General features: G+C 35.9%; 1 protein-coding gene and 2 long non-coding RNA genes across 3 annotated transcripts in view; 2 read left to right on the forward strand and 1 right to left on the reverse strand.

Annotated features, from left to right (window-relative positions):
- The window catches only part of LOC138138849 (uncharacterized), a 206,940-nt gene extending 186,338 nt beyond the window's left edge, over window positions 1-20,602 (reverse strand). The window contains exons 1-2 of the long non-coding RNA XR_011162120.1: window positions 20,270-20,602; window positions 20,099-20,212 (exon numbers count right to left, since the gene is read on the reverse strand). This is a non-coding gene — a long non-coding RNA (uncharacterized lncRNA). The remainder of the gene's footprint in view (window positions 1-20,098; window positions 20,213-20,269) is intronic.
- LOC138139183 (cathepsin B-like cysteine proteinase 4) lies at window positions 8,049-10,437 on the forward strand. The gene is made up of 4 exons (XM_069059375.1): window positions 8,049-8,492; window positions 8,538-8,747; window positions 9,769-9,997; window positions 10,058-10,437. Exons 1-4 carry the CDS (start codon window positions 8,157-8,159, stop codon window positions 10,417-10,419), a joined length of 1,137 nt encoding a protein of 378 aa, XP_068915476.1. The 5' UTR covers window positions 8,049-8,156; the 3' UTR covers window positions 10,420-10,437.
- Window positions 16,507-17,143, forward strand: LOC138139384 (uncharacterized). The gene is made up of 2 exons (XR_011162280.1): window positions 16,507-16,897; window positions 16,952-17,143. It is a non-coding gene; the product is annotated as an uncharacterized lncRNA (long non-coding RNA).
- Window positions 20,603-23,343: the final 2,741 nt, after the last annotated feature.

The following is a 23,343-nucleotide window of genomic DNA, read 5'->3' on the forward strand; positions in this document are numbered from 1 at the left end:
GCCAGGAATTGTGTATCGCGCTCACCGAACATTTTTTTGCGCGTGGTTCGTACCGGAGAAAAACATCTTAACATCAATTTTTTTTTGGAGCGAAGGAAGACTTGGAGGACCTCCCCGCTTATGCGGGCGGCGTAGCCGAATAGCGACGTTACGTAGGACCAGTCGGCCTTCCTCCTTCGCTGAAGAAGGATTTTTTTTTTTACTGTTTCGCCGGTACTCGTTCGTTGAATATCTGGGACCCGGAGGACCCTCCGAGGAGTTAGGGTTATTCAATTTTGTACACGCCATAGGGCTAGTCAGGCTTCGTTGTTTTCTTTTTCATTTATATCATTATTTTCATTGTTTGACATCTGAATAAACGATTAGTTGGAAGATTGTGTATCATTTCCCGTACTCCGGGCTGTTCTCACCAATTTTTCAGCTTCAGTCGGTTTCTCGTGGTTCGCATTGTAAACCGAGTCGAAGCCACGACTTGTTCGTTATACCCCTGAACATTCCGGATTTGTAACCGGTAACAGGGTTGCCCAGTTTCGGGAGCGTAATTTATAACGTAACAGTATTTATTGTATTTAATTAATATAAACATTAAGTTGTGTGTTTATAGCTAAAAATATTATCCTACAATTCACACTTACCTCTCTTACAGCAGACAACGGTAACAGAGGTCCTCCATTGTCACGTTCTCTTTCAAAATAAGAAATAAGGGCCGACACAAGTTCTTTACTTTGCTTTCGTAAAGGTTTTGGCATTTTCACAATTCAGAAATAATCACCAAATAAAATGACAATATCTGTCACTTTGAATTTTGTGAAGGTGAAATAACTGTTCACCAACTGATGACGTAACTGCCTAGACTGATGATATTACCTATATAATTGATTATTTGTAATGAATAATTAAAGTTGACCAATCAGAAGGACGTTGTTAATTTGAATTTCAGATAAATTTAACCAACAGTTTGAATTGCCTAGGAACATAATTCTAGTAAGAATGGTATGGAATTTCCAGTAAATGTTTGGGCAACTGTAAAAATTTTGACAACGTCAAGTTATAATTTAATTCAAAATTGTCAAACTTTGTATTGAAATCATGTAATACAGCTGCGGAGTATGCCGAAATACTTATACTTTATGGATTGTGCGGGCGCAATGCACGTGAGGATGCAAGAGAATATGCAATACGTTTTCCACGACGTTTGCCATAACGTATTTCTACGGTTGGTGGATCGTGCTGGAAACACTGGGTCCTTGGTGCCTACATGACAAGAAATTGGTGGTCCCCCGCGAGAAGTTAGAACGCCAGAGACTGAAGATGCTGTTCTTCAGTTCTTTGATGACGACGATAGAAGAAGTTTATTTGAAGAACTATATTTACCGCGAACCTATCAATATTTTAGAAGAACTGAATAACCAAATTCACGAAGCACTGGCTACTGTTATTTCTAATATGCTTAGACTGGCAAGGGAAAATTTAATAAAACGAGCTCGTCTATTCCTTCAGATGAAAGGTGGTCATTTTGAACACTTGTTATAAATTATTCTTTTTATTTTGTTTTTTATTTCATTTGTTACATCGTTTAAGTTATCTATAAAATTTGGTCTTAGGTAAATTTTTACTAATTATTATGATGCTAGTTCAATCCAGTTTTGTCTTCTTTCTTTCAGAACTACCACTGTGCTTGATCTGTTGTTCAAAACCTACTTGTAACTTCAGCTTTTTGCAATGTCAAGAATGTTCCTAAAAGTTTTTTTCTTTCATTTCGATGATGACGCGTCCTGCTCGTATACCTGCGCTAATACCTTGCAGATGCAGGGTGTATGCACAGGAGTCAGGATACATTTCTTGTGATTCCGATTGACTTCACAGGCCCTGCATATTTCAGTATTTACTTAGATTTTTAAGGTGGTATATTACTCACTTGACGCTATGTCGTCATATTACCTTCCATTAACAAAGATTCAATTCATCATGCTATCCCTCCCGTCAATTTCCCATACCCCTCAAGGTTACAATTGCTCTGGAAATTTTCACTCATAACAAACAATATTTCATTCATTGTCGGAAGAAGAAACTTCTTGCATTCCCTGATGAACATTGTATACATTTGTTCGCCTGCCTTTGACGAAATTATCCCATTTTTGGTTATTTTAAAAGTAGCTGTCACTTTTGACGTCTGTTCCAACAAGCCGACCAGATAAATATTGAAAATAATTTTATTATTCATACGAATTACACGTTGCTTGGCAATTGAGGAAAGGTACTCAATTTTCTCGCAAAGGGAAAATTAGATCGAGCTCTATTAGGGCCGGTTTCACCAACGTGTGTTAAATTTAACTATAGATTAAAATATACGAAAACATTGTTATAACAATAGGTAACTAAAGTAACGAAGCATTTTAACCTACAGTTAACTTTAACTGGCGTTGGTGAAATCGGTCCTTAGTCAATTTGATTAATTCATAACTAAAAAGCTGTTGAAACCTGAACATTTTTCTAAACATTTTTTACCTTCATTAGGTACCATCAAGGAAAACGCACTCTAAATTTGATCCGCGAGCTCTGGGACACCCTGTATAACATAAAAATCATAGCAGAAATAATGAATTATTCCCAAGGGAAAAAAGCTTTGGTAATTGTTCATTTTAACTACTTCTGGAATTTTCGCGTTTTCTCTGGCTAGACAGCCTCCGGGCGTCCTCCTAGATCGTTTCCCACCATTCAAACCTTGTGCAAATGCCTTTTTTCTCTTTTGTTGTGTTTCAAGGTCGCGTCAAGGTCGTGCCAATATCTTAAAATTGGGGTTTTTTGTCACAAGTGGGCCAGTTTAAAGGCCCACGAGTGCCAAAAAAGTCCAATTTACACAAGAACGAGTTGAATACAACATTTTTTTGGTCTACTAGCCCATTAAAGGCTCCAAATCGCTTAAAATCTTTAAAATTAGCTTGACGTTTCGTTTTGACAAGTTGTGTTAAAAAAATAGTATATAAACCACGGTGAAGAAGTCCCTTATAGCCTTCGCGCCTTAGAACCCTCGGCACGCCTCGGCCTCTAATCTTGGCGCTCTGGCGATAATCATGAACTTCTTCACCTTGGTGTATAATATACTATTATCCACAATCACTATATTATAAGGTCATAATTCAATTGCTTGGCAACCTTTAATGTGGTCTATAAAACTTTAGTGTTTTATAAGTCATAAAACACGCCATAAAACACTAAATGCGAAATTTCAATGACTTTTGAGGTGACAGCCGCTGTCAGAGTGAAATTTCAAATTAATTTTGGATGACTTCAGCTAAAATTTCGGCGATTCTGATTGTAAATGAGTGTGATTGGGATAAAACGTTGTATTGCATGCGTGTTTTAGATGCATTTTATTCACTTAAGAAAATTAAACGCTCGAGCAATCTCTCGCGTTTAAACATTCTTGCGTGAATAAAATGCTATCTAAAACACTTATACAACAAATTACTATTAATAATCAATGATTAATAATGACAATTACCTACTGTTGTAACGACATTTGAATTAAATTTTTACGTGTTGTAAATGAAGCCTATTAATCACGGCCATCTCGATTTTTTTTATTTTCGATCGCACGGTACTATAGAATGCAAAGCAGATTAAAAATTTTGTTGAAATGTTTGCGCGCACCTACCACAAGCCACCTGAGGGCGTCTACCAGAGATAACGTTATCTCTGCGTTGGTATAGTCCGAATTTAAATCATAGATCGTGAATACTCATATATAGAAGAGTATACATGATAAAAATTTTAAGCCATTTAGACCAACTTTACAGAAAGAAAGTCAATAATGCGTCTAATCCCGTCGTGCATTTTTACACTCCCTCATTCGCCGGGGTATACTTCTTATGAGGTGATCGATTTTCTCTTGAAGAATAGCTTCCCATGAAGTTAAAATTTTGTGCTGCAGTCGCACTAGGGTCTCTGGAACCTGCTATGCTCCAACCCAGACAACTTTCTGCCGATCATGTCCCATACATGTACTTTGGGAGAAAGGTCTGGAGCACGCGGGGGTCAAGGTAAGATCGGTCCATGAGCATCATCAAGACACCTTAAAGAAACCCTTGCGACATGGGGTCTGTCATTATTCTGTTGGAAAAGCTGTCTGCACCTCGACGAATGTAAGGTACTAGAACAGCTGTCATTGATCCTCGAGTAAACAGCAAACGTGACCGCCTTCCATACCTGATAGCATCCCAAACCATTATACCCACGGTCCTCGCTACATGATGTCCTATTTGAAATCTCAGCTATCGTCGTTCTCCATGAAAACATCGCACTCTCTGTCGGCCTTCGTGCAACCCCAAACAAAATCTGCACTCATCAGTTGTTCCACTCCTCATCCCAGTTTAGCCATTCTTCACACCACTCCAACCGTTGGCATGGGTGGTTAACAGTTAAAGGTAACACCCAATGCGGTCGGTAACATCCAATGCGGTCGGTAACATCGGAAGCTCTTGTTCTGCTGTATATGGATAATATCCCTATTGACCGGGATACTTGCAGCATATCAAGCATTTGCAACCCCTCGTGTCGAGATATGGCGGTCTCCAAATACAAGAGGTCACAGATACTGTTCTTCCCGTTCTGTGGTCTGTCTTTCTCGCCCGGAACCCCTAGCACGTTGCTCTCTACGTTCTTCCAACCATGCTCGTCATGATCGCGTCACCGTAAAAGCATTGCGATGTAAGAGTCTATCAAATGGGCGGAACGACATTCCAAACTCTCGGAGCCCAACAATTCTACTTCTTTCAAATTGGCTAAGTTGGAAAAAATTTAAGCGTCTACGAACAGGAGGCATAATGTCACACTTAACACAACAAAATGTGAAGATATTGTTGCGGTCTGAGTTTGATAAAGGCACTTCTAGGGACAAAATAAAATTTTAAAATTTAATAAAAAAACACAAATTTTCGAGATTATTATTAATTTGCAATTTTCATCGATCAGTTCCCAATGGTGGGCGAATATTCTCACCAAAATTCGAACACCGACAAGCATTATTTCAAAGTGTAGCGTTTTTTTCTGTTTTTAGTAGAAAGTGTCTATAAAAGAATATAATATATCAAGAGTCCTGTGGAATTGTGCGGCTCTATATTTTTTTTGGCCGAACTATGTCGAGTCGTTGAAGCTGGCAAATGAGATGTCAAATGACAAATGTCAAATTATTAATAATTAAATCTTAGCGTCAGTTTGTGAGTTCGGCGTCTTAATTGTTTTGCTTGTGATTTTCTTCAACAGTCTTTATTAAGAGTAAAACGTTTTTCCGCATAAGTGTGAACTGTGAATACCAAAAACAAGTTAGAAAGTAGCAAAGGTAAGACATTTATTTTCGTATGTTTACAGTAAGTAATAAGCAATCTTTTTAGTAAACCGCAATGTTTTTATCGCTAGAGCAAAACACCTTCATTGTGATGTCGTATTACTGAAATGGTACCCTGCAGAATGGAGAGTGGGTTTATTCTACTTATAGACGCTTGCAAGGAAGAATTTTTTGCAAAATTTCCAAATGACAACATCGTCGAAGCAAATTAATTCCACACATTAGAAGGATTGTGGATAGATTTGTGACAACTGTTGAAAAAGGTAAAAGTGTAGCAAGAGCGCCAATGAATGAAGAAATTGTTGAAGATTTACTCCAATGAATGGAACAAAGCTCAAAAAAATCCCTCAGGAAGTTATCACTTCAGGCTGATGTATCGTTAGAAAAAACCTGAACTTCTATTCACACAAAATCACAACACTTCAATAACTTCGACCAGGTGATTCTGAGAGGCGCTTAGAATACTGAAATTGGTTTTTGAACAATTTGAATAATGACAGGTTCGTAATAATGAATTTGAATTAAACAATTTAATTTTTTAACTTTGCTTACAGGTTATTATTAGAGATCAGTTTTTTTTTTATGAAGCGCAAAACTATAGAATATGGAGTTCAGAAAATCCACATGTATTTGTAGAAACCCGATTGCATACTATAAAGGTTGGAGTATGGATTGCTGCTTCACGAAGGCGTTTAATTGCTTTTATTGTAAAAATCAAAGAACATGTCATTAATGAAGTTACATAACCTCTGTTTTTCTATTTGGTACCACAATATGCTACAAAGCGGCAAAAATAAAATATATTCGAGTTCCACAGGACTCTTGATATATGTTCTTTTATAGACACTTTGTATAATTCATGCCAACGAATGCGCAATTCCAAAAGGCAAAAAACTAAAAACATCTAAAAATTACATACTCCATCCTTTCTCTCCTCTTCCATATCTCTTTCATCCATCCTATCTCCCTTCCGTCTTCGCTCAGTATTTCTCCCACTCCTTTCGCTCCCTCTCTCTCATTTCGCCGCATTCGCTCTACATGTGCTCGAGGGTCTCACTTTCCTCGCGGCACATCCTGCACCTTCTGTCCTCTCCTTCCGCCCAACACCTGTTCTCTCTCTCCTCGTTCCCGCATCTGAATCTTGCCATCATTTTTCTCTCTCTTACGCTTTCCGTCCGCCGGAACATCCTCTGTCACGCACCTGTACTATTTACTATTTAGGAAGTAAAATAATGATAATGATAAATCAAAACTACCGCAAAAGCGTGAGAAGTTTATAATAATATTCAAAACATATTTGTGCTTTGAAACTTTTTTATTGTGTTGTTCCATCACAAGATGGTTCAGCTCTCTGCCGAAGACGTGCTAAGGTGTTATAAAGACTGCACAGAAAACACAAATGCTTGTGACGGAGGGTCGACGTCTGAAGCTTGGGAGTGTTGGACGAACGAGTGTGTCGTGTCTGGAGGAAATTACAATTCGAAAGAAGTAAGACTTTTCGTAGACAAAACAGTGAGCTCTGGGCTTGTCGCCAGCATTTGTGTACAATACCAAAAACTAATTTATGACTCTTGCGTACCGTACTCATGCTCTTCCTACAACGGTCACAACACGAATGTTTGACAAAGGATACGGGAGTGTCTACAACGAAGACAAACGTTTGGGATTCCTCCATAACAGATTACCCAATAGCGAGAAACAAATACAAATGGATATGATAAGTCACCGTCCTGTTGCAGCAGTGATGACGGTCTATAAAACTTCTTCTTTTACAAAAAAGGTGAGTCTTGAAGGTTCGATGAGTTGTAATTGGTTCAGGCGTGTACAAACATTTCGTCTGTGAAGCTGGTCGTCAAAATAATGGGATGGGGTAAAAAAAAGAATGGCAAGTACAGGTTGGTGACAAACAATTGGAGTAACTAGTGGGGGGGGGGGGGAATTTAGGGTTTTTTTTTAAATCGTGAGGGGTGCAGGTCACTGTGGGATTAAATCAGATGTGAGAGCAGGAAGAACCTCGCCAGATTTGAATCCTCGTGAGTTTATCATGAAACCAGTACCGACATGCAAGTTCTAAATCTCGATTTTCTGAATGTGGGCAGCTACTTTTAAACCGTATCTATTTTGTTGATCTTTTGTTGTTCTAATCGTGAAATAACAATGTGAAGCATATTGAGTCTTTCCTAAATACAACAGCTTTAATCCAAAAACTGTTTGCATCACAATACCAAGAACTTGATGTAAAAGCATGATCGATCTACCTATAACATTGTCTCCTTCGCAACCGTTGTCAAGACGATTTTAGTTGGGTAGTAACAAAGAAATGAAACAGTTGTAGAGGTATTTTCATATTTGGTGGCGGAAACAAAAGACTGAGAAATGTCACAAAAATGTTTTGTCAGTGTCAAATTTCTCATAAACGCCGTAAAAAGGAATGTCTAGGTAAATTTAAATTTTCGCTAAATAGATTGAAAAAACAAATTCTAAGGCAACCAATTTTTGTCATTGCTTCAAAAGGAAAAGTTATTCTCATATAATCAAACGTATTACAAATTATTTTTCTAGTTCGACGATGAATAACTTTCTTATTGCCAATTTGCTGCATTTCTGTCGAAATCACGAACGTCTTTGAGAAATTTGACACTGACAATACCAATTTATGACATTTCTCAGTCTTTTGTTTCCGCCACCAAATATGAAAATATCTCTAAGAAAAAATATTTCAATGTCACGACCGCATTTCTACTTCTACTTCGAGTTAAAAAATTTAGAAATCCACCATTATTAATTTGTCAGAATCCTAATTGAACCAATGAAGAATTTATGGATTACTCTTTTTGTCACTGTCCTTACTGTACAATCTAGTGTCGCAGTTTTTAACCCTCCTGAAGATTTTTGGGGCCACGTAAAACACAATGACAAGTATTACGAATGGGAGTCCGGGAAAGGCAAGACCTCCGAGAAATTGTACGATCGTTTTCGGAAAAGAAAGCACGCCGACAAACAAGACGACTTTCCTGTGCTGAAACACAAACTTGAATCACTACCAGATATTCCCAAATCGTTTCACTATTTCGGCAAATGGGCCGCTTGCATTGATGCATTCATTAATGGTAACCTAAATGAAGGAAGTTGCGACGCTAGCTGGGTAAAAAAAATCTCATTCTGAGTGCAATTACGATTTGGTCCTTAGGCGATGATACCAGCTTCGATTTTGAGCGACAGATTGTGCATTGAGAGTAACGGAAACATCACGAGTCGTCTCTCTACAGAAGATCTACTCGCGTGTTGTCCCGAATGTGTTACACAACGAAATGGTTGCGATGGAGGGATTGTGCAGAATGTGTTCCAGTTTTGGATGATGCAAGGCATTGTTTCAGGTGGACCTTACAATAAATCAGAAGTAAGACACAGCTAAATTATTTCTTGTAGCTACTCTTCAAATAACATATCTTGGTAGGTATGTTGTACGTTCTCCAAATATTCTTAGTTTCATTGATTCTCATACTTCCTGTCCTTTATTTAAACTGAAGCGTCAAGGTTAGGGAGCGGCCATTTTTCAAACAGGTAAACCATCAGCGACTAATAAATTTCTATTTACGTTGATCCGTTGTCTAAAGTCCTATTTTTTTTAAACAATTATCAATGTCAAAATTCCCTCAAAGACCAGGATGTACCACCCTAAAACCTTTCGTTTCGGAACGGAGGCACTGGCACTCGAATTCCCGTCTGTTTTATTTCTTGTTATAAAGTAATACAAGAATTTCCATCAAACTATCACTAGGTATGAATCAAATTTTAACACAAAAATGGTTTTTACTTCAGAACATAAAAGATTCATCATTGAATCTTACTTTCGTAATAGTGCTTTCAATAACGGAGATTTTTTTCTGACAGGAATTCGAATCTAGAATTTGGGGCACATTTTTACCTTGACGGAAATTCGTGTGCAGGGCCTACGTCCAAGCCCAAGGATAAAATATTATACCTACTGATAGGAACTCATGTGCACCGTTCGGAACATCTGTATCGTAAAATCTCCCTAGATCGGGTTTGAGGTTATCTCAATCATTTTCAAGTCCGGTTTAAGCAAATTTTTTACCAAAAGACAAGAAATAAAGACAATAATGACACTGAAAAATACAAATGAATATATTCAGCAGTCCAAGCGCCTTTAAAATGGCTGACATACAATTGACATGTAATTTTGCCAAACCAATAAATAACCATCAAACATCTAGTGGCTCCTGGCTCATACCAACATGAAAAACTTTGACAATTGTTTTAAAGAAAAAATGAACTCATGAATACCTGGGGCACGTTTTTGCGAATCTTCTACTTCCTACTTCTTCTTGTGTAGTGTTTTCATTTTTCTTCACGAACTTCCCTTAACCGACACTAGATAATACTTTTTGATAACGAAGGGCTGCATGCCGTACTCGAAATCTTCGTTTGTGGACCAGAAAAGTAGCGAGTGTGAGATACGATGCACCAATCCCAACTTTGGCACTTCGTACATAGCAGATAAACATTTCGGATCACTCTCGTACACACTACCAAACGATGAATTACAGATACAGGTTGAAATTATAACACATGGTCCTGTTGTGGCAGAAATGACGGTGTACGAAGACCTTCTATATTATAGCAGTGGTAAGATCAACAGTAACACCACTTTCAAAATGACATTTAGCAAAAAACTGATTGCTTTAGGGATTTATGAACACGTTGTAGGGGAAAAAATTGGAACTGAAGTTGTTAAAATCATCGGGTGGTCCTCAGATGAAAGCGTAACCGGCAAAAGCGATGATGACCGTGTAAATTACTGGATCGTAGTGACCAGTTGGGGTGATGAGTGGGGAGTAAAAGGATCATTCAAAATTGTCAGAGGTACGAATCAGTGCGGCATTGAATCGAAAGTAAGGGCAGGGAGGACGTCTCCATGGCTGGACAAGGATGAATATTTCGAAATCCGAGCACGACCATCACCTAGATCAGCTGAGCGTAGATCATTGCTTGTCGCACCTATATGGTTCATCATCATGTCTGTTATAAACAGTGTTGTTTTAATATAACTGAGATTTTTCTCAAAATGTTTAATCTGGTGACGCAATATGTAGTTTGTGTAAGTAAGCTCAACTGATCAGTGGTCGCCGTAGCCCATGACTGGAAAGAGAGGAGTCTGTGGACAAAGCTTGCCAAGGTCAACAAAGCCTCCTATACCAATGGGAACAAGTTCTGAATTTGAAGGTCCAGGTGTAGGTTCACGTTCTGTTAAAAGTTCAGGTCTGGAGATCGAGATGCGGCATATCGTTGGATTCAGAAAAATAATCTCTTTCAAAATGGGTATAAAAAATATACCAAGCTTTTTAAAAAAACTAAGTTGATTATCATCTGACCTTGAATTACTTTTTGAAAAAAAATTAGTCTATGCATGTTTTGCTTATAGTGCTTTTAAAGTGATTTATTCCAGTTTTTGTTTTATTTAAATCAAGCCATAAATAACGGAGATATGGCTTGCGGCGTTTTTAAGGACGCACCCTGTATAAAGTCCTCGTCTAGAAATAGTCAATTTTGCTACAAATGATTTATATTTACCAATAAACATGGCACAACTTTTAACATTCAACCCGATAATGTGCTCCTATTTTTCGGTCGCTTTGTTTTGTCACAGAATTTCTAGTGGATGATTTTTCTGAATACAAAATTTCTTTTACCGTATTTGTAGTGTCAGTATTCCGAAATAATGGTTTATGGGATAACGGGAACGGGTTTGTTGGCCATCGTCAGTGTCGGTATTTCTACCTGACAGAAATGCATGCATTTTATGACCATAACTTCTGCTCGAAGGACCCCGGCAAATTGATTGACACCCGTCACAATTTACAGAGTATACAACCCACATTCCCCGAAACTGGAATTTTATTTTACTCCACTGGAGCTGCAGCCTTAACGAAGACGATAGAAGTTTCACTTGCGCTTATGTGGGTGAGGCACACAAACTTTTTTTTTATAGTTATTTGTACAACTAGTTATGAAAGTCATTCCTTTTTTCACGAATTTGCAGATTGATTAACGAGGGGCGTAGCCCGAGTTAATCAAGCAAATAAGTAAAAAAAAGGACTTTCATAACGTGTTGTACACACTATTTTTTTGCATATCGAAACAACCTGAGAAATTTAGTCTAAAAGGATTATGAAAAATTACAAAAAAGAAAAAATTGGTATGCTTTGACAATCATCTCCAAGGAGATGGAATAAAATGATGCAAAAAAGTAGTACTTTCACTACGATTTTTCGTGTAAAAAAGTGCACTTTCATTACGATATGCAAAAAAATCTTTTTTCTATAATTGATTCAAAAAATTGAAATTCACGCATAGTTATCTGTGCCTGAAGTGGGTCATTTTCTGACGTGTATTTTTTTTGCATTGTTAGTAAGATCTAAACCGTAGAAACCATACAAAACAGTGTGTGAAATGCAATTTCACTCATACGACTATTTCTGTTTTTCATTTCACGCACTGTTTTTTATTAGTTACCTAGCAACATGGTCACTGCATTGAAACTTCAGAGTTCCTTCAAAAATTTGAATTTTTGATTTCAATTTTTTGAATCAATTATAGAAAAAATATTGTTTATATTTCGTGCGCGAAGATGTTTTTGTGCATTCAAAGGCTTATACTGCCTCGACCTTCGTCTCGGCGTAAAAGACCTTTTCATGCACAAAAAACATTCTCTTCGCGCACTTAATATAAAAATAACTATTTTACGAGTTCTACATGAAGCCAGTAGCTCGCAGTTAAAGTTTGGCAGGACATTTACCTAACATCCTGTATAGTTCTCATACCTCTATTAAAGACACATTACTTGATTTAAGATACAGTTTATTAATTTAAAAAGATGAATAAGTATGTGATTGACATGTATAGAAAATAGGAGAAACTGGGTCGTATTCAGCACCCCTGCCATCAAAAGTAAAACATAACTTCAAATAATTTGACAATTAATGCAAACTTACCCCGAAAACACAGCTTACAAAATATTGTCTTGAGAAAGACAATTTTTATTTTCCAAATGAAAAGCGTAAAAAACATTCGAAGGATCAAAGAAGGAAACGCTTGAAGACGATGAAGAAAAACAACCTGGCAGTGATGCACCCAGATGTGCTAATTGGGTACGCGCATTGTAGCATCCTTGTCTGTCGAAAATTGATTAATCATAGAATTCAACGCACGTGTCAAAGAACCAATGAACGTTGAGAATTGGACTGAATAACAGCCAATTACGAGCGAGCTTTTTTGATTATTCTGTAGGTACAAAATAAATAGGCGATTATTCTGCATCTAACTCTTCAATTGTCACCAAATCAACAAATTCGCTTTTGACAGTTTAAATTTGTCATTATGCAAGCAAATAGATGGGGGTCTACTTCAGTGGCAGAAATTACCATTGTTGATATAATTAATAAATACTGTTTCGTAAATGTCTGTGGTTCTGGTTTGTTAAATTCTCATGTAAAATACAACTCTACAGTTGATCTTGTTTTGATTATTTCTTCGTCATAAAATCTTTTGCATTCAGACCAAACCACTTCGGTTGCGTTGAACTGGCAATGATATAGAGGCAATCTTAAGACAGAATGCCCGTGTTCTTCAGCATATTGGTCTAAATGGTATACTTTTTCTGGTAAATTACACGAAACGATTTTCCAAATTTGATCTTTCATATCGCTGAGTGAAAATATAACGTTTTTCTTCTGTAGCCATTCTTTCATCTTCTTTTTTGTCCAGCTTTTTATAGGAATTTCTTCCTGGAATTACAAATATTGTATTTTTTATACTAAATGGTAACAAGCAGAAATCAAACCTGCAATCCGCTATGATAACTTGCGTTATCCATTATGATAAGTGATGGTTCTTCTAAATTGGGTATCAATTCTGTTTTAAACCAATTCTCAAAGTTTTTCCGGTTCATGTTGTCGTGGTAATCTCCACTTCTTGTCGTACTTTTAAAAATGAGCCCCGCATTTTCAACAAAACCATCTTCTTTTCCTGCATGTAACACAATATATCTGCATCCATCTCCAGTCTTTTTCGACGTCGTAGCCATACTACCATCTTGCCACGGGCTGGTATAATTGCATTCTCTTATGACGTAAATATTGTCTCAGAAAATGTCTTCTTTTTATTTGAATACAGGGTCTCTCCATGAGGAATTTTTGATTGTCGTTTTTTCTAAACTTGAATCCAATTTGATGAACCCATGTATGTATTGATTTGACGCAACACTTAAAGTCAAGATGTTCTTCCATAAATCTTGAATGCAATGATTTCATTGTAAGGTTTTTTTCAGCACATATTTTATAAACAATTTCTCGTCTCGAACTTGGGGTTTATTTTGGTCTTCAGTTCTTTAATTTTCTTCGACATTGAAGCTCTGAATTCGCTATCAGATTTTGTCGGCTTGTTTAAGCGGTAAAGGGATCTTGTTGAGATCTTTAAAGCTCCAGCAGTCTGCGATACAATAATTTCTTCAGTTACCTTCTGGTCTTTTTTTTTCGATGGATTGCTTGCGGAAATACTCGTACACATGCAAAATAAACTTTTTTGAGTGGTCGTTAAACCTTTTCACCATTTTAACGATTTATTATTACCACTTTCAATAAAATGTCTGAATTTGACAGTTGTTTTTAAATTTTCAAAAATTGTCATGATTACCGAATTATTTAGATCTATAGCACCGATATACGTATTTTCTAGTTCTTTTCTGTTTCATCCAAAGTCTTTAAGTTAGAAAAAGATAGTTTACTGACTTGGGGTATTACATGGACTATACCAGTATTCAGAGTATAAGCAAATCCTAGTTAAAAAAATGTCAAACAAGAAATTGAGGTTATGGTAAAAGAAAATTTATATTTCGTGAAACATCAACAACAAACAATAAAACCCAGTCTTCCACATGGTGTACAACACGGTTAAACTAAATCATCCTCGGAATCCGAATCATACTACATATTTTCTTAGATTTGACGGAAATGATAGATAATAATTTTAATTTGTCAATTTGCTGCGTCAAGGTAAATTGCCAAATTAGGAAATTCAAAATTACTAAACTGAAACAACAAGTGATCCCAACATATTATCATATTGACAGCACGGATGCCATTGAAAACGACTATACCGGGACATTTTTTTAACATTGAACATAGCCCATACTTATTCCCTATGTTCAGTTTTAAAAAACACAGGGGGGTAATTCTAAACGATTCGCTTAACTCGAACGTATTCGTTCAAGGCGTTACGAACAAATGAAATACCGAGTAACTATAAATGATTAAAAATTATTTTGTTATGTTGGTAACACATTTGAAATCTTTAGTTGACAACATCGTTGGCATAACACGCAATTTTTAAAATTGAAACAAACGTCAAAAAAATCTAAATCGACAATGTACTTCGTGACTTAACCTAACCTAAATAGGAATGATTGACAGATGATGCACGAGAAGACTTGCACTACCAACTGCATCAGTGTTGCCAATCCACTATTTTCCTTCAATCATTTATAGTCACTCGGTACATATTTCCTATTCTGAAACACTCGTTCGTTCAGTCACTCGTCCGTAAGCTATTAGTTCGACAACGAGTGAAATCAATTATTCGTTCCACATTAAATTTGTTACTTGGACCTGTCAATTCTTCACAATTTGTTCTAAAATTAAGTGACAGTAACAGTAACATTACAATATACAAGAATGGCAAATTTTGATGAAATTCTTTATTTAAACATAGTTAATAATTTAGAAGAACAATCTCAACCTCAGTATAATATAAGACGAAGACTGACTCGTCAAATTGACCCATTTAAATTAAGTGAATTGAATTTCAAAAAGTACTACCGATTAACCAAAGATATGGTTCGAAATCTAACAAAAATTTTGGATCCATATTTAAGTCCCACCATAACTAACAATGCAATTGATAAGCAAACAAAAGTAAGTTAAAAATTGTCTTTAACAATACCAGAAAGATGTAGGAATAAGCAGTTACGCTGCCGTAAGCCAATCTTCAGCTTGTCGCTGCCTTGAGGAGATAACAAACGCTTTAAATCGAGAAAAAATCTTCAATCTGTGGGTTAAATTTCCCAGAACAATAGTAGAATGTGAAAACTTAAAACAAAATGTTTTTTGAAAAATTTAATTTTCCTGGCGTTATTGGGTTAATAGATGGCACACATGTCGCAATAGTGCTGCCTAGTGAAGATGAACATTCATACAGGGTGATTCTGAAATAAGTTGGGAAAAAAATGTGGAGTATCCTTGACACAACATAATTCTGCGTAAATGACTTTTGGAGGTTAAATCAAAAGGAATGAAATTACCCTATATCCTTGTATTTTCAACGCCTACCAAGATAATCAGGTTTAACCTTTAACTCAGCAGCGTACTAGCAATTTTGACCAAATTTTCAATCATTTGTATCTCGAAAACGAAAAAACTTTTATACGATTTTTTGTTGTTTATGACTTCTTTTTATCATCACCAATTACCGGTTTTTTTTCCAAACTTATTTCAGAATCACCCTGTATGTAAATAGAAAACATTACCATTCAATTAATGTACAGTTAATCTGCGACTCAGACATGAGAATTTTGAATGTTTTTGCTAACTATCCGGGCTCTGCACACGATAGTTTCATTTGGCAGAATTCTCGGTTGTAATTCCACGAGAGCTCTGAAATGATCGATTTTTAACACGAAAGCTTTCCTAGGTAACAACGAGTGTCACTTTGACAGTATTAATTTTCCGGACACCGAAGGTGGAGGGAAATTATGTCAAAGTGACACGAGTGGTTACCTTAGGAGAGCTTGAGTATTAAAACAGATCATTTCAAGAGCTAGAGTGTAATTCGGTTGATTATTTCATGAATTAAATAGTACCATTTGATAGACTACGTCCACTGATAGAATGCATTTTTTTAAATATCCTTAGATAACAAAATCCCCAAACCATAACATTAAAAATATTAAGAAAGTATCATAGATTGTGTTGGTAATATCTTGAAGCATTCGCGCCATTGATTCTCATTGGTTGTTATGAAACCCACGCGAAAAATAAATTATATGACATTTCAAATTTGAAATTGTCAGTTCTGTCAAAGTGGTTTAAGCATTTATTATCTATTCACTTTGATTGTGACCACAACGAAAAACAAAGTAGGCGCTGTTTAGCTGTGTGCTGCATACGTTTTACACTAAATATTTGTGTGGTGTGAACATGATGGAAAATGTCAGAATTGTCAAAAGTTGACCATGGTAGTAAAGCAATGATTTTTATGTATTTATCAATATTAATAACGGAAATCAATATTTGAAGTAGGAGAAACTAAAAACTTCTGTCGGATTCTGTGATCACGTCTGTTGAAAAGTGGAGTTATATCCAGGTACAGATTATTTAACCTAAAAACTTCGAAATCACCTCATGCAACTCTCGATATTAATGAAGAACGAAGGAAATGGTAATTTGGCAGTAAGACAAACGCGAAAAATGCCTGGTATAAAGGTAATCAGAACTTTCAATTAGCATTGATTAATATAAATATTTTCAGATAAAAACTAATCAGACAGAAAGTTCAAAAAAATGATTTACAGGGGATGAAAAGGCAGAAGATATCAAACTACAACACTTACTAGCCAAAATGTACAACAAAAAAGCACAAATAGAGTTAACTTTATTGGTGATGTTCATTTTTGTAAGTTGTTTTCCCGTTGGCTTCAATAAATGTCTCGAAACAAGTCAATATTAACCGTTTGGTCCCAACTTTGAGAAGACGACGTGGCATTTTCTTTTTGAATTGTAAAATTTTGTACCAAAACTCAATTTTATAGATATGCGCACAGTGTACGTTGAAAAACGTTTGCGCAAGTCGTTCTCCGTTCTGTCTTCTGTGAGCGTGACGTTTCTGTCAAAATGGCGCCTCCGAGGGTTGCCAACTGCGACTGGATTTAGTGTTATCTAAAATTCCCTATCAATAACCTAGCAACTGAAAAGTTACTACGGAGTGGTCACAATCAAAATGAATAGATTATAGATTTGCGATTTTTCATCTTTAGAGCTTTGTTTCGCGATTCTCTGATTTTAAAAGTTATTAGTTTTGACCGTGTTGCTGTTTTGATCTGTTCCGTTGCGATTTTTTGTTTATTTTTTTAAATTTGTGAAGTGAGTTGCTGCCTCAAAAATCTAATTAAACTCCATCCATTTTCAATATACATTACTGTTAGGGAATTTTCTTTTTTTGTATTGCAATGAAAGTGTTTTATTTTTTCTAATATTCAACATTCAAAGCGGACGTTTTAAATTTGTCAAAAAATTTGACACTGTCAGATTATAATTACTACTGAAAAAAATACGATGAAGTAGCGATACATATTATGGAGGCCATAGGCAGGGTTATAAAGAGAAAATGCCTCACTTTGGAGACAAAACAAAGTGTTGACCGGTGTTTTAAAAACATTTGGGAAGTAAATGGTCCAAATTTGGGGAGGATGCCAGTTTACGGAATGGTTGGGGATATTTTTGCCGTAAGCTGATAAATCCACTTTTAATTTAAATTGATCTATTTAAAATGTTAGTTTCAATCTCCTACAGATATCTGAAGGAAAAGTAGGGAGTAATTTCTAGGTCGGGGGCACAGGCACAGAATGGAAACGACGCACGATGGAACAACGAAGAAATATTTGCGCCGTGGAGCTTTTTTTTTTTTTTATTACAAGACTGCCAGGCTTCAGACTTGACTTGACAGGGTTTGTTTCTGAGCACTATTCATTTTGAATGTATCATGCTTCCACTCTGTGTCCTGCTCTGAAATCTTTAAAATCTGATTATGTTTATTAAGGTACAGGACACCTACTTGCTGTAATCGAATGCAGGTTTTCACGGCCGTTGTCAATAGGGTTATTGTTTTCCGGGTTGTGCCGCGGTCGTCTGGATTGCTGGGTAGCTGACGTTTCAATAGCCATGCTGCTATCTTCTTCGGAGCTTGTAAATAAACAGTTTATTTACAAGCTCCGAAGAAGATAGCAGCATGGCTATTGAAACGTCAGCTACCCAGCAATCCAGACGACCGCGGCACAACCCGGAAAACAATAACCACCTACTTGCTGGTTTCAATGCCGGTAGGTATTTAATATTAACCTGTAGATAACGTATTTTAGGTAAAATATTCAAAACTAGTTTACTTTCCTTGATTGCGGATCCGATTAGAGCTTTGTCAAAAATGACAAAAATCGTACATTACAACCTCTTCAAAATACACATAACCTGCATTATTATCTGTGACATTGCATTTACAATAGAAAAAAGCTGTATCCTATTACACCACAAAAGTTACTAAAAGCACTAGATTTAGTTGTGTATATTGAAAATGGATGGAGTTTACATGCAAACATCGAAAATGATACAGAGGTAATTTTTGTTCATGCATGGAATAGGAGTACATATTAAATAATCTCTTGCTTGTGTTTAGCCATTTCCGAAAAAAGCTGGATATTTTAATTTCATTAGCCAGCTTTTTCGGAAATTCGAAAATGTATTGTGGGTTGCATTTTTTATTCCGTCGGGCACATTATTACTCGTGAAATACCCTGTATTAATAAAACGTAATATATTACTCCTACTGTACTGAAGTTTTCTTTCGTCTTTCCTAAGTGCAAACATGCAGAATAATAATAAAACATCACGTGTAAACCTGCTCTTTCCATTTTTTAAAATTTCGCGCCGGATCTATTTGTTGTAGCGTAGAGTGAACATTTTTAAAGTCTATTTTTTCCTGGTAGGCGCGTGCGTGCGCATCTCCGAAAGGTAGAATCACATAGCTAAGATTTTTAGCAGGATGCAGGAATTGTTAGTATTTTTGGTTGCATATTATTTAGGGGGATCAGTATTTGTGGTTGCAGATTAAAACTCATGTTTATGATTTAATTTTTGTATAATTTGTAAAATGTAAACAAAAAAGTTTATGAATCAACTCGTGGAAAAATTGATAACAAATATTATATGTACAACATTTTTTTATTTTATACACACAGGAGTTAAATTGGGTACAAAACAACTCGATACTTTTGGATTCAATCGTTAATTTAAAAAAAAAATAAAATAAAATATCAACAATAATCACATAAAAAAAATTACAGTGACATCGACAATAATTGTCAGTTCACATGAAAGCGGCAAAAATTTCATAACATGGACAAGGCCTGCTTCGACTACAATCATTTCTAATAACCAGAAAAGGTCTCCCTTCTTGGCGTATTTTTTTTATTTCCCGTAAATATCTTCTTCGCCAAGATATGTCTTCTCTTTCTATTAACAGGCTTTTTCTGTTTCGTTATTTGTGCTATTTGAAATAAACATAGATTTCAATGTTTTATAGTTAACTGAAAACAATGTATGTACTTACTTGAATTTTAATTCGTGTAAAACATTATAAAGCTTAGAACGACTGATGTTTGGAATTTCTTCATTGTTTTGCACTTCCCTGTACACAGCATCAATTGTAGGAATTCTGTTTGCAGAGAAAAATGAGTGCACTGTTTTTCGAATGAGATATTTTTGATGTTCATCCATTTCCTATCAGGTTTCTTCAGTGCCTGTAATTGCCCACACTTCTTTTCTTCCGCCAAGTATCATTGTGTTGAACCTTCAACACAAAGTAATTAAGCTGTGATACAACAAAAAAAACCTCAGAAATCAATACCAGTATAATCTGCAGTTTTTTCCATTTGAGCCGTCTTGGTTAACTCGGCAAAATCCTTGGAGATCCCACGAAATACTTAAACGATCATTTCTTTCTCGGCTTGTGAGAAATTTGCTATAAATATGCATTAATAAAAAACTGTTACTTGATGTTAGCATAAATCCAACTTACGCCGTTTGGTGATCGAAATTAAGACATCTTGTTGACATATAAAAACTTCTTAACCTCTAAGAACTAAGAACTGTTTTTTTAATAAATAAACGGACACAACACAAAATACGCACAAAACACGAAAGGAAAACTAAGACACGATGAAACAAAAATGGCAGCTTGGACCTGATTGACAGTACAGAACACTGTAATATTGCACATTTCTCTAGTGTAAGTAGAAAAATAAAGTAACCAATAGGAAAGTCGCATTTCGTTGCAGGATTTTGTAAATGCGCACGCACGCGCCTACCAGGAAAAAATAGACTATAGTAACATTTATGTCAAGCAATCTATGAGTGGACAGAGTTTAACAGTATTTATTTTATTACCTACTTTAGCAATAGGTTTGAAAACATCTGAAAAACCTACTTGACGAATTATCGAATTATCAATGTATATTGTCTTACAAAATTTGTATCACAGAATACAACGTTCTTTCTTTTTGTTGGGCGATTCAGGATACCCTCTAAGACCATGGCTATTGAGACCTTTTAGAGGAAATCCTGATCCTGGCACTTTAGAAGCAGAATACAATTCCAGACATACTTTAACAAACTCGTTCTTTAATAGAACGATCCAATGGGGTGCTAAAAATGAGATGGAGATGTTTGTTAAAAGACCGTATCTTACATTCGCATCCCATTAAAGCTTGCAAAATTATAAAAGCATGCACTGTATTACATAATATGTGTATTGAAATAAATTTGAAAGATGAAGACATTTTGGGAGACCAAAATAATTTCAATTTGGGATTTCATGATAATGAAAATAATGCTGATGGACCTGCTGATGAAGTCAGAGGGAGAGTTAATCCAGATCTTGTAGCAGGACGTAGAGTGCGGAATTTTGTTATGAATCGTTTATAATAAAATATATACTCCAATTTTTTTTATAATCAATTGTCAAAGTGTTGTCATGTTGGTATAAGCCACTGGTTATTTGATAGTTATTAGATTGGCAACGTAAAATGTCAACTGTATGTCAGTCACTTTGATGTAAAGGCGCTTGCGCTATTGAAGGCGCAATTACATTTAAATAAAAATACAAGTTAAATGAGTTTCCGAAAACAAGGATCTAACACAACGAGAAAAATTGGCTATGATTAGATTACGTGAAGAAATGCAGACAGAAAAACCGACCATGCTAAATTGCAGTAAAGATGCACACATCATATTCGAGGTATTTTCTTTTAATATATGGATTCGTCACTGCGAGGAACTGATTAGAGAGGACTGGAAAAAATTGATGGGAAATCTACCAATTGAGGATATTCCTCTTCCGCAGAATCATATTCGGAAGACGATTGGGGGTTAGATTCTGAAAATGAATAGGTAAACTGCTTATACCGGGTGATCAAAAAGGACTGTTTAAGTTGGCAGTACAATTAAGAAAATTTTTTAATTCGGTTATTTATAACACTGCAACTGGATATGTTTTGTTGGTTTATTTGACAAATATCTGATATAGGTATATTATTAACAATGACAAGCCACCAACAACCGGAAGTTACTCCTGTTATACGATTTAAAATACGATCCAGTGTTACCAACTTAAACAGTCCTTCTTGATCACCCCGTATAACGCATTAAATAAATTTCCATTTTCCTGTAGGAATACGTTAAGTTGCACTTTTTAGTGTGATTATCGTCTTTATTTCTTGTCTTTTGGTATAAAATTTGGTTACACCTGAAACTTTTCTGACATTTGAAAATTACTGATATAACCTCAAACCTGATCTAGGGAGATTTTACGATAGAGGTGTCCCGAAACGAAAGGTTTTAGGGTGGTACAGCCTGGTCTTTGAGGGAATTTTGACATTGACAATTGATTTAAAAAAACATTGGACTATAAATAGGAGTACTATTTATTTGTTTCTAATTTATACTTTAATCAAAAACTGTCTTTTTATACCAAAATTTAATTTTTTATTAAGAACAACTCCATTTTGGAAATTTTCTAATTATGTTAATTCAATTGATTCTTCTTTAAATCTTGTTTAGAGAGAATACTTAATTTACGTTTAACTGATTTACAATGGCGTCAGTCCACTTTACCGATTAGATTTGGTGGTCTGGGAATTCGTCGCATTTCCGATATTTGCCTCCCTGCTTTCCTATCTTCAATTAATGGGGTTAAAAAGCTTGTTTCTTTATTACTAAACTCAAAGGATAATGAGCTTAATATTCACCATTATGATGAAGCTTTAGCAGTCTGGGGTGTAGCAAATGAGAACGAAATACCAACAATCCCACAATTTCAGAAGAATTGGGATAATATTAATATCAAAGGAATAATTGCCAATCTTTAATTCACCTAGAGACTTGGCTCGTTTTAAGGCTTTGCAATGCAGAGAAGCAGGATCTTGGTTACATGCAATACCTTCTCCTAATATTGGTACTCTTTTAGATAACACTTCCTTCCAAGTTTGTATTGGTTTAAGATTGGGTTGTAATCTTTGTACACCTCATATTTGCAAATGCAATGCGAAAGTTGACGAAATTGGCACCCACGGTCTAAGTTGTTTCAAAAGCAGTGGTAGATTTTCAAGACACACTAAAATTAATTCCATTATCAACCGGTCTTTGACTTCTATTCATGTGAATTCAACTTTAGAACCAAACGGACTGTCTCGGGATGACGGAAAACGTCCAGATGGGATAACTTTAGTACCGTGGATTAAAGGTCAACCTTTGGTTTGGGACGTTACTGTTGTAGATACACTTGCAGACACTTACGTATTGAAATCATCTGAAGTCTCAGGTTTTGCCGCTCAAATGGCTTGCAAACGCAAACATAACAAATATCGTTCAATTATTTCGTCAAACTACATATTTAAAGGTTTAGCCTTTGAAACCTTAGGCCCTTGATGCAAAGAAACAATAGATTTCATTAATGTCATCGGAGACCGACTTATCGCGGAATCAGGGGATTCACAATCTAAGAAATTCCTTTTTGAGAGGATTTCCCTTGCCATTCAACGTGGAAACGCTGCAAGCATTCGGGGCACTTTTCCAGATTCCGCATTATTATCGGAA

Source organism: Tenebrio molitor, chromosome 9 (assembly GCF_963966145.1).
Source record: "Tenebrio molitor chromosome 9, icTenMoli1.1, whole genome shotgun sequence".
In the NCBI taxonomy this organism is placed as follows: Eukaryota; Metazoa; Arthropoda; class Insecta; order Coleoptera; family Tenebrionidae; genus Tenebrio; species Tenebrio molitor.

What these genes read in the sequence shown, in the direction of transcription:
- LOC138139183 (XM_069059375.1), top strand. Translation starts at nt 8,157, where the DNA reads ATGAAGAATTTATGGATTACTCTTTTTGTCACTGTCCTTACTGTACAA. An exon ending in GAAGTTGCGACGCTAGCTGG is followed by an intron (nt 8,493 to 8,537) that starts GTAAAAAAAATC and finishes TTTGGTCCTTAG; the next exon opens with GCGATGATACCAGCTTCGAT. An exon ending in CCTTCTATATTATAGCAGTG is followed by an intron (nt 9,998 to 10,057) that starts GTAAGATCAACA and finishes TGATTGCTTTAG; the next exon opens with GGATTTATGAACACGTTGTA.